Below are 12,144 nucleotides of genomic sequence, written 5' to 3' on the forward strand. Positions count from 1 at the left end.
AACTAGCTAACATCTCTGCAAACTAGCTAACATCTCTGCAAACTAGCTAACATCTCTGCATACTAGCTAACATCTCTGCAAACTAGCTAACATTTCTGAAAACTAGCTTACATCTTTGCATACTAGCTCACATCTCTGCAAACTAGCTGACATCTCTGCATACTAGCTAACATCTCTGCATACTAGCTAATATCTCTGCATACTAGCTAACATATCTGCCTCTCAGCTGACATGTCTGCATACTAGCTAACATCAGCACCTGCTAGCTGATATCTCTGCCTCATAGCTAAAAAATTTACTTGCTAGCTAACATATCTGTCTGCTAGCTAACAACTACGCATGCTTTTTACTTTCTCTGCCACTTAGCTAAATCTCTGCTTGCTAGCTAACATCTCCGTCCTGAAGGTTTTCAGAATGCACGGTTAGAAATGGGAGAACCAGTTTGCTGTTTTCTCCTTTTGCCAAAGTTTGGTTGAAAACTAATAATGTCTGTAGTTCTTTTTATGTAGGTTGAGAAAATACCTATAATTCCATAGAAATGTGCTGTTCTCATATTTATGCTTTGCTTTTCATTTTCTAACTGAGCCATAATGACCTGGTGTTATGGATCAACTGATGGGTAAGACAGATGTTCCTGTGGGCGTGGCTTTTTAGGACCCCTTTACCGAACTAGGAAGTAAACAGATAAACTTAAAGAACTACAAGTCTTTGCAAAAATACAATCTGAAACACCCAATAAGATCTCGAGAATAACTCATTAGGAAGACTTTATTGTTCTAATATGGTATGATGCTTTCTTTATATATAAATCTGCAAAACCATCAAAACATGTAAATTATGCAGAACTTGTCCTGATTTACGTTTTGCTTCAGAGGTTGAAATTCATCAAAGATCGAAACAGATCTGAAAGCAAAGATTAATCCCTGAAAGTTGACATAATTATTGAAGAGCCTTGATATTAAAAATAAAGTTTTTAAAAAGATCGGCTGGCTGTTGTTTTCCACATCTCATGTTCTATATTTCAATTAAATATCCACAGAAACAATAACGACATATTTTAAACATTGTTTTGATACAACATATGTGGGGCCGCGATACGAGGAGCCGCATTAACGGTGATGGAATAATAATAATAATAATAAATAGATATTTTATTGGGTTTAGAACAAAAGGGGCCAAATGCATGGAGGCAGTGATTATTTGGCCCCAATAAAGGACATTATAAATAAATATTTCCAGTTGTTGAATAAATAAACTTACAGGTGGAGAGAAAAACTCAGCTATGAAAAGATTAAAATGAAATAATTTATTTGGGCTAAAAAAACAAAGATATGAAAAACTTACGGACTGAGTTCAGTTCGTCTTCAACCAGCTTTCGGCTCATGAGTCCGTTACTATGGAGACGGAGCTAAAGCCTGCAGTTTGTCCCGTCCGCCACCAGGAGGAGACAGCGGGCATCTCCATTTAAATATTCTTATATTTAGACGTTAGAATTATTAAGAACTAAAACAACAAAAAACATTTTTACATTCAATAAACATAAAATTTAGATACACAAAAACAACGACTAGAGTAACAAGTCAAAAATATAATTATAATTTTTCTAACTTATTTTTAAAATATAACTTAGTTTAAGAACTGATTTCCTTCAGGCTTAGGGCCTGGACAGGTGTGGTCCAGGTGATTCTGGCTGACATCCAGATGTTCCAGCAGAAAGCCAGAACCGGGTCGGTCTGATCTGTGGGTCTCTGGTTGGTATGAACAGATAAACTCTGTAAAGGTTCAGTCCATTTCCTGTTCTGATTCAGTAGTTCTTCTTTTCTCTGGTCCTCTGAACATTGTGGACCCGACTGATCCACCATCAGTGGTTCTGCTCTGAACCATCATGGATCAGAGTCTCCATCCTTCAGATCAGCTTCAGCTCCTGTCCCTCCTTCTTACCCCCTGGTTTCTCCTTCTTACCCCCTGGTTTCTCCTTCTCACCCCCTGGTTTCTCCTTCTTACCCCCTGGTTTCTCCCCAGATGCCCCCTCCAACCTGGTGATTTACCCCAGAGACGAAGTGGAGCTGGGAGAGCAGAACATCCTGGTCTGTCACGTCTCTGGTTTCTATCCGGCTCCGGTCAACGTCTCCTGGACCAGAAACGGTCAGAAAGTGACTGAAGGAACCAGCATCAACGTTCCCTTCCCCAGTAAGGACAGCACCTTCACCCAGATCTCCAGGCTGCAGTTCGTCCCTCAGCTAGGAGACATCTACAGCTGCTCAGTGGAGCATCTGGCCCTGACAGAACCAATGACCAGGACCTGGGGTGAGGAGACTTTGACTAGACCGGAAGCCTGAATAGGAACCTTTAATTTAATGATTAACCTGATTAAACCTGATTGAATCAAACATCCTGATGTTTCTTGTCTCTCCAGATGTGGAGATGGACAGTCCTCAGTCTGGTCCCGGTCCGTCCATCTTCTGTGGAGTCGGTCTGACCATCGGCCTGCTGGGAGTCGCTGTGGGAACTTTCTTCCTGATCAAAGGGAACGAGTGCAGCTGATTGGCTGGAGCTGATTGGCTGGAGCTGATTGGCTGAAGCTGATTGGTTGATGGTTTATCAGTGATTCATGTTCAAACTGTTTTTTTTTTTCATTCTACTTCACTCTAATCAGTTTTTCTTCATCATTGATGTAAATTTAATATAAACTGTTGTGAAAGTTTAAAGTTGACTTTAAATCCTTTAATTCATAGAAAACTGCAACATTAAACTATTAACTGATGTTTTTATCTAACAGAATAAAACCTGCTGTCAGTTTGTTTCAGTTAATAAATGATTGTTTCTACCAGTTTCCTGTCCTTCATCCAGTTCAGCTGGTTTCTGTGTTTCCATCAGTAGATCATAAAGCCGATCCTCTGGTTCCATCATCTGTTCTCTACCATAACTTTAATGCAAAATGGAGTTTATTTTATTATAAATTAACTCAGCAGAGTTTCCTGCTCTGCATGTTTCTAGTTTTCTCCATGAGTCTCCAGGCTGATGGAGCATCGATTCGCTCTACTCGCCGTCCACAGGAAGTCAGGACAGCAGCTTCCTCTGGTGGAGGAAACCTGGTCAGTTTGGTGCACTGATGGTGTCCTGGGGTCACGGTGTGGTGACCTTTGACCTGCAGCAGCAGGTCTGGAGCTGCAGTGAAGAGCAACAGAGCTGATGGATGGTTGTCCTCAGCCTGAGTGATGAACAGCTGGACGGTTCACTGGTTCTGCCCCAGTGTCCCCAGTGTCCCCAGTAGCTCCAGTAGCCGTAGCCTCCTGGTGTCAGTACAGTGAACTGAGGCTCAGAGGCTGTGAGATGTGAGGATCTGTGGTCATTTCCAGATGTGAAGCTGCTGGTTTTTGGGTTCAGTGATGAAACGTTCAGATCTTTTCAGCCTCTTTCCTTCTAACTCATTTTTCATCTACAGCCTCATATTTCTGCATAACTTTATAATAATCCATATTCCTCTTTACTTTGTGTTTGTTCTGACAATGTTAAGCTGAATCCAGCAGAAGTTTCACAGCAGAATATTTCATAAAAGTTGTTTAATTTAAACATTTTAAATCTCTTCTGGAAAAATACTGTGACATGTAGCCGCTCCCAGTGGGCGGGGCTTGTTGCTCCAACGCCTGAATCAGACTCTGACGTCTGATTGGCTGATAGATGATGAGCCTGGTGTCACCATGGCTGATTTATCAATATACTTCATGTTTACCACTACCACAGTTTTTATTTATTGACATTAACAAACATTCATGTCAGATATTAATTTAATTCCTTATTTCATTTAAACACAATGATTATTAAATTGTGTTTTTCTGACATTAGCAGAATATAGAAAAGGTTTTAACATATTTGTGATGTAAATATAACTGGTGATCATGAACAGCAGGAAGTGATGGAGAAAAACCGACCTGAGAGGAGAACTGATTGATATATTTATATACACATATATATGACTGATAACCAAAGAGACCAGATTAACCTGCAGAGGAACTAAAGGTCAACTCAGAGGTCAGAGGTCAGGGTAGATCAGTAACCATGTAGAAAAGCTGGTAGAAAACTTCTAATATTTCTGCTCCTGTTAAAATGAAGGTTGTGTCTGAAAGGAACAAGTTCATCAGTGGTGGCTGAATGTCTGTATATATATTATTTTTAAAATATTCATATTAAATTGATACAGAAACCATGTGATACGTCACTGAAACTAGAAGTTATTTCTAATCTGCGTCAGGTTGTAACACAGGAAGTGCTGCTGTTGCTGCCACTGATCTCTTTCCTGCTGACATTTAGCCTCATTGTTTACATCAGAGATCAGCTGATTGATCAGCTGATTGATCAGACATTAGAAAGATCAGAAGCTTCTGTTCATCACCACAGGAGGTCAGACGCCCCCTGCTGGAGCAGCTGGGTAACATCTGGGCAGAGCCACCATGGTCATGTGACACTAGACACGCCCACTCTGGTTCACAGAACCAATCAGAATAAACCTGGTTTACCAATCAGAGAACAGCTGGTGATGATGTCATCAGTTACCAGGTGGAGGACAGAGTCCCAGTGTTACAGTCTGCTGCTGCTGGAAACATCTGGAGAGGAACCAATCAGAGGGCCAGCTGTCAGTGAGTCATCATGATGATCTGTAGGAGAACCAATCAGGATCCACCATTTGGTTCTGATCCTAATGACCCAAAACAGCTCCAGGTTCTGGTTCCCATCAGGTCCTCTAAGTATCTGCTGACCAAATAAACCTGTAAGGTGAGAAGAAATAAAACAAGTAAATTTCACTGGTTTAGTTTCCTCTTTATCTCCAGCAGCTGAAGGTCAGAGGTCATGTTTACTGATCACATGATCTCAGTTCAGCCTGACATGATAAACATGATGATGTCATTAAACCACATTTATGATTCAGATTCAGTTTGAAATACTTTATTGATCCTGAAGGGAAAATAAAGGAGAAGTGATCAGATTATTGAACATGAATAATTCATGATGTTTTAACCTTTTAACCTCTACAGACTGTCAGCCTCCAGGCTGTTGGACCTTCAGAACCAGCAGAACCTCAGCAGAGTGAACTTCCTGTTGATCAGCAGCAGGTTGACCTGCAGGTTGACCTGAACCCTTTAGGGTCTACAGGTGAACTGAGGTTAAGGAAATGAACGGAGTCGATGGAGAAAAACCCTCAGACATGACGTCTCTGTGTTTAACTTGACCTGCTCCAATCAGAGAGCAGCTGCTGATGACTCATCAGTTGCTAGGAAGCAACTGTTAGAGTTTCCCAGCAGAGGAAGGAGGCAGCAGCGCCCCCTGCTGGGAGGATTGATGGGATCATTTATGTGTTAAACTTTAAATGTTCCAGATTAAAGTTTCAGCTTCTCTGTTTCTGTCAGAGTGAAGGAGAAACAGGTCAGTTTATCTATTTTATAGAAAAACTCATTAAAATTAAAATGATCTTAATGAGTTTTTCTATCAATTCAGACAAATAAGAAACCAAACAGAACCAGCTGAACTGGACCTGGGAACCTGGATCAGAACATGTAGAGGTGAACTATGAACATGAACCAGTTCATTAGAACCTGAACTGGTTCTGGTTCAGGAGGAACTGGACCAGAACAGACAGTTTGTAGATCTGGGTCAGGAGAACCCGGTTTGATCCTGAGAACAAACAGAACCTCAGACCAGAACCGGTCCATTACAGAACTGATTAATGTTTTTATTCTTGGACCCAGCAGAACCACTCCTCTGGTTCTGGTTCTGTAGAACAGGTCCAGGATTCTCCAGTCCAATCAGAACCGCTCCTGTCCAGAACCTCAGCTTGGACCCGGTCAGCCTCTGTTTACTGATCTGTTAATAAAGTTAACTGATAAACACTCTGCTGACCTTTGACCTCTGAACAGCCAATCACAGCAGGTCGAGCCGGGTCACCCTGCAGAACTCAGCCCAACCCGATCAGAGCAGTTCTGGTTCTGATCAGGGAGCAGCCGGGTCCAAACTGAAGGTAAGAACTGAGATGATTCAGGTTAAAACAGGAGGAGAATGTTTCCCCCTGCTGGACAGGAGGAGGAACTGCTGCTGCTGGGAGGGCAGAGACCAGAACCAGAACCAGAACCGGTCAGACTGGACCCTGACAGTCTGATTGGTTCTGTAGACGCAGAGCTGAACCGGATCAGAACCGTGCTGGTCCAGCTGTGAGGTCAGATTATAATAATCCTAAATTCTACCAAATAATCTGAATCTGAACAGATTATTGGGTCATTAAGAGAACCAGCAGAACCAGAACCGGGTTTGTCTCATCAGCTGCTGATTGATGATCTATAGACTTTTGATAGGTATTTTTGAACCTTCATTAAAAGAACCACAGACAACGTATATGAATTCTATGACCAAGCTTTTGCAAAAGGAGAAGTCTCAGCAAACTGCTCCTCTGAGCCGTTCACTGAGCGTCTGAAGACCTTTGGTTACAGCTTGTCTTTTATTATCAAGCAAAAACAGGGAGGATAGGTAAGGAAGACAGCAGAGACAATATTTTACTGCACACAGACAGTTTCTAAAATAGGGAGTCTTCTGGTTGATAAGGAGGCTCCTGTGGAAACATAATTCAAGGTCTGGGAAACACAGTTAACTGTTTCACATGAAGATGAACAGGCAGATGGGCCTACAGGTCAGTTTATATACACATAAGGAAGAGAACACTTTAAACTGAAAATCACAATAATCTATAACAACATAATATTGGGTTAATGATCTAAAGTACTAATAAATGTTGAATGTTATAAATGTAAGAATGATAACAACACAGAAAAATCCTAACAACTTTTATAATAGAACTGTTAATGATGAATCGTGTTCTGATCTCTACCTGATCTAGATCTGTTCTCCAGGTTCTACTTGATGTTAGAGATAAAAACCTGATCAATAATCAATATCAGCCGTTTCCTTTTCTCTACTAGAACAGGTTACATTAACCTGGTGACCTTATGACCTGTGACCTCCTGCTGACAGAATCAGATAATCTATGATTATTGATCTAACATAAAGACCATCAGCAGACAGATCAGAACCGCCTGAACCGGGTCCAGATCACCAGAACCTCTTTAGGCTGAAGCTGCAGCTGTCAGCCAATCAGGGCTCAGCCTCAGGATGATGTCATCATGAAGAAGGAGAGATGAAATCTCCTGTCCTGAACTTTGACCTCAGCCAGCTGACCATGTGCTTCTCAGTGTCCAATCAGAGGACAGACAGGTGTCACCTGGACAGACTGGACCAGGTGTGTCAGAACCAGAACCAGATGGAGAAACGTTTACTGATCTGGTTCAGATCCGACCCACAGCATGACGGAGCAGCAGACTGAGACAGAAACATGGTTGACCTTTGACCCCTCCATGATTCACATGAGTGTCCACCAGGTGAAACATGGAGGACCTGATCAGAACCATCTGTTCTGTTCTCTCCCTGCAGTGGATCATGGGAACTCTGATGGCTCACCTGACTCAGGTAACTCCCTGCAGATCTTAGCCCCGCCCTCTCTGTCCTGTAACCATGGTAACATCTCTCTTGCTAGTCTGATGATGAAGCTGCAGCCCAGAGGGAGGAGCTTAGTCTGGAGGAGGCGGGGCCTGTCGGTGACGTCACAGGGTGGATGCTGAGGCGTCTCCATGGTAACAGGAGAGGCTGTGTGCTGATAGGTGTGTGTGGGGGCGTGGCCTTTACTGCAGGTAAGACCAGAGAGATCACCTGGTCAGAGCAACACCTGGTCATGTGACTGACATGTTATCCTCTACCAGCGTTCCTATTGGCCCTCGCTGTGCTCAGTGGGAGGGGCCTCTGCTCCCAAAGGGCGGGGCTAGAGCAGCCAGGGGGCGGGGCTACCAGACCTGCAGACGGAGGGGCGGAGCTTTACCTGGGGGAGCTGAGGGAGATGATGAGGAGGCTGCTGCAGGACGAAGATCTGCTCAGCACTGTCAGGTAGAGAGGGTTACCATGGTAACAGCAGGTCGTCTGGTTCCTGGCCTCTGATTGGCCGTCTCTGTTCCAGCCGGGTCAGCAGAGCGGATCATCCTCCCGGTTCCTCAGAGGGAACGGTTCTGGCCTCAGAGGTTCTGGGTCGGTTCAGGAAGCTGCAGATGGATCACACCTGGACCGAGTCGCTGGACGCCATGCTGCAGGTACCTGACAGGTGAGACAGAGGGGGCGGGGCTTATGATGGTTGGTCTGTCTGTTCGGTTCACCTGTCTGCAGTCGACCTGCAACTTCAGAACCGGACTGATCCAGTTCCTCCAGGTTTATCTCATCATGCTGACTTTGACTCACTGGATCAGAACCAACTGACTTTGACTGGACATTCAGAGACACTGAGACAATCAGAACCAACAGGATGTTTCATTGTAACCTATTGAAGAAGCTCAGGTTCCCTGGAGGCTCACAGACTGAAGCTTCTACACGTCTCAACCCGTCCACAGAACCGGTCCACTCCAGTTTCTGCAGCTTCAGCAGAAACTCATGCAGATCTAGAACCGCCTGGTTCCTCTTTCCCTGAAACAAAAACTTCCTTTATTCTAAGTCAGAACAGAAAGTTTTCAAAGGTCAAGTTTAAGGATTTATCCAACAGACTCCAGTACCAGCCGTCCACCAATCCTCTGGACTTGGTACGGTTGCCATGGTGACAGGACATCCCGTCAGGTTCTAGATCAGGGGTCCCCAAACTATGACGAAGAAGAAGAAAGCGCCTATTTTTATTTAGCACACGCTAGTAGCAACACGAAGGATCAGCTTTTTACTGTTACAGTTTCCGTTCAGAAACTACCGTAATCAGTTCAGTTAAATCTAAACTTGGCAACTTTTTCTTTTTCAACCCTAATAAATGTGATATTCAGTTGACCTGTTATGACTCAGATGTTGGCTGTCCGTCCCCCTCTGCTGCTGCATCGCTGTGGAAAACCTGGAGTGGCACAGAAATCTGAGGCTTATATGTGTGTTTACTGGTTTTATTTAAAAAAAACAAAAAACATTGGGTTGTGGCTCATAGTTCGGAAAGTACGGACTATAATCCTTCCTGGATTTATTCTGTGAAGAACCCAGAGAGGGTTATTTGATTGTGCTTTCTGGAAAACGATACATTTTTACATTTAGGCTCCTGCAATCGTCACTTTTTCTGTTACAAACTGACTCGGCCCCCAGCAGAGGAGGGAAAAGTTATGTGGCCCTCACAGGAGAAAGGTTTGGGGACCCCTGGTGTAGATGGACCCACTAACTGATCGGGTCGGTCCGGATCACTGAGGTTCTTCTGATGTTGGTCGAAGGTTTCATGGAGGTTTTGCAGGGTTCCCACAGGTATTTAGAAAAATATTCCAGGACTTTCCCAGGACTCTCCAGGACCTGCAGTATAATTTCCATGACCTATTGACCCAGGTTCAACAGGTTCATGAAGAAAATTTTATGAATAAAAGATCAACGGATCCAAGTTGAACCATAGTGATCATGTAGAAGTGGAGGAAGGAAACATGAAGCCACAGAGATAATTAGGAATCAATAAGACTTTAAAATCCTGATAGTTTATAAATCACTGAACGGTTTAGAACCACAATACATTAAAGATCTGTTATTGCTGTACTAACCGTCTGGTTCTGGTTCTGCTCTGCATCCCCAGAACCAAACGAGGAGAAGCAGCATTCAGCTTCTATGCTCCACAAATCTGGAGCAAACTTCCAGAAAACTGTAAAACAGCTGAAACACTGAGTTCCTTTAAATCCAGACTAAAACCCTGCTGGTGTCATGATGGAGTCTAATTCCTTAACCTACATGCAGAACACCAAGTGGAGAACAGGAATCAGTTCAATCAGTTTATTTTAAATACAAAATAATGATCAACAATCAGGTCCTGGGGAAAAGCTGCAATCGGGATCACAGGATCACCGGAGAGTGGGAACAGAGAGATGGTGAGTTAAGGGGTCATGGTAAATGGCAGTACAGAATAAATGGACTGGTCTGACTTTAATAGGTCTTGTCTGGGGGGCAATCACTGTGGGTACCAGGTTGAGTTCAGGTGGAGGGTTGCTGCTTGATAGACGGAGAGGCTGAGGGGGAGGGCGGACAGGTAAGCTTTGGATCAGAGGAGGCGAGGAGAGAGTCTGCAGTCGGGGGTTATCCAAAAGGGGTTTGAAGACTGTGGAGGTGTCAGTGGAGCTGAGGCAACCAGTGGGTAACATCCACAGTGTCACAAGGAATCACCTGAGGAGGAGGCACACATAGAAACCACCAGATGTCTATGAAGGAAGATAACAGTGAGTAACAAAGGGCTGGTGCACCAAATACTGGCTAACACTCTGGCACTGAAGTGTCAGCAGCACCCTGCTCATATACTCTTCCAGATGATGTGATTGATTGCAGCTGTTCAGGATCCAGGGAACACAGACAACAGCCTCCAGGTAGGAAACAGTCTCTTGGCACCCTCTGGTGGTAAAAGAGGGGAAAACCAGCAAAAGGACCATTCCAACCACCTGGTTAGTGTTTTATTTCAAACATGATCAATAATATAATCACTGTTCACAGTCAGATTCTCTGTTTTTATGATTCACATCTAGTTTGTCGCTCTGTTCTACATCCTGGTTCTCTGGTTTCTGAGTTTTGCACAAAATGCGCATCGTTCTTTTTCCCCCTGTGCGGTGCGGAGCGTCAGGAAGCGTATCGATGGAGAGAAGCAGACTGACATAAGCTTTTTAAAACAACAGAAAAAATCTGCCAAAAATTCTGATGATTGAAATTCAAAAATGGTGTGGTAGCATTTCATACCAGACCACTTACAGCTCCGGTGTTAACGCTATAAAATGAACGCTCTCTATCATGGTATCACTATGGAGGGATTTTTATTATTATTATTATTTAAATAGGTTCGTTTTTCAGAGGGATACACAGTGAGGGTATCGTGATTTTAGTAATTACATGTTTATAAGACAGATTTTCTGTTGTCCTTCCATAAAAATGTGCAGCTTTCAGACGAACATTAAAAAACTTTTTAATATAAGTTGCTGCTTTGACATGATCACAGAACTGACAAAACATATGTACAAAAATCCTCTATAAAACATAAAATATTTGAAAATCAGACACCAGACGAAGTGAATCACAGCAACGTCATCAGCTGCTGAGATGCTGAACTGATGCGGTGAAGCTACTAGTAGCAGGAACGGAGCTACAAGCTACAAACACTGAAGAGAAGAAGAAGAAGAGCTGCCATCGATACAGCTGCAGCCAAGCATGATTTAATGTTACACAATACAGTTTTAGGAAGTTGCTCAAAGTCTAAACTGGTATTGTTGTGCATTGAAGGTGTAAAGTTTACCAAATGCTTCCCAAAAGAATCTCAGCGCCCCCATTTTGGAAACATTTCTGCCAGCGCCCCCTGCCGTCTTCTGAATGCCCCCCAGGGGGTGGTACTGCCCAAAGGTTACGGTTGTAAGAACATTGTTCATATCTTACACTGTCTTTTGTTTGTCTTTGTACACAGCTCTTACAGTGAAACTCTGGGTTTACTTCAATAAACCTGTTCATCAGTAAAACCAAAATCCTCGCTACGTTGCAGTACCTGAAAATAACATGAGAGGGCAGGCTTTCTCCCTTTTTTCTTGTATACATTTATAACTTCAAAACAGAACACAGTGCAGCAGCTGGAGCGGCTGCTCCCGCCGTCTTTTATCCACCACCTTTTCTTTTTGTTACATCTTTTATCTCTTAAAATGTCTCCACAAACTGTCACTATTGCTTCTACATCATCATCTGTGTTTGGTCATTCTAAATTCCCGCTATGTTGGGGGTTTTACTGGATTATCCTCTGAAATCGCGATGTTCGTGACTGGAATCGGTTCATGTTGCTCCTGCCTTGTGGCTGAACACGAACCGATCGAACCTGTTGGACTTTTATCAGCTCTGTGGTCACAGAGGTTTGGAGAATCGGCCGACAATCCTTAAATCTTGCCGTCTAAACCAGACTTAAGACTCACAAGCTCTACTCATCTCCTCTCGACCACTGCCCAAACGCTCTGACTCTGGTCGCTATGGTAACATATCCCTTCAAAATAAGAAACGGATGCGCCAGAAAAACGAACATTTTACTTTCGTTAAAATTTTAACTCA

General features: G+C 43.3%; 2 protein-coding genes across 5 annotated transcripts in view; both read left to right on the forward strand.

Annotated features, from left to right (window-relative positions):
- Positions 1 to 1,835: 1,835 nt before the first annotated feature.
- Positions 1,836 to 2,621, forward strand: LOC103129620 (HLA class II histocompatibility antigen, DR alpha chain-like; the record flags this gene model as incomplete). Its single annotated transcript, XM_007540784.2, has 2 exons — positions 1,836 to 2,307; positions 2,417 to 2,621. Coding segments are annotated over 2 exons (600 nt in total), but the record flags the coding sequence as incomplete, so codon positions are not given.
- Positions 2,622 to 5,770: 3,149 nt separating this feature from the next.
- Positions 5,771 to 12,144, forward strand: part of tfr2 (transferrin receptor 2) — a 13,305-nt gene continuing 6,931 nt past the window's right edge. Inside the window, exons 1-5 of one of the 4 annotated variants that reach the window (XM_016665281.1) lie at positions 5,771 to 6,013; positions 7,474 to 7,509; positions 7,577 to 7,730; positions 7,800 to 7,980; positions 8,051 to 8,191. In XM_016665281.1, coding sequence (XP_016520767.1) covers positions 7,480 to 7,509; positions 7,577 to 7,730; positions 7,800 to 7,980; positions 8,051 to 8,191 — 506 coding nt within the window. In that variant the 5' untranslated portion in view covers positions 5,771 to 6,013; positions 7,474 to 7,479. Of the gene's footprint in view, positions 6,014 to 7,321; positions 7,510 to 7,576; positions 7,731 to 7,799; positions 7,981 to 8,050; positions 8,192 to 12,144 lie in introns of those variants that run through there. The other 3 variants (XM_016665283.1, XM_016665280.1, XM_016665282.1) reach the window with 3 other exon arrangements.

This window comes from Poecilia formosa, unplaced genomic scaffold (genome assembly GCF_000485575.1).
Source record: "Poecilia formosa unplaced genomic scaffold, Poecilia_formosa-5.1.2 Scaffold560, whole genome shotgun sequence".
NCBI lineage: Eukaryota > Metazoa > Chordata > Actinopteri > Cyprinodontiformes > Poeciliidae > Poecilia > Poecilia formosa.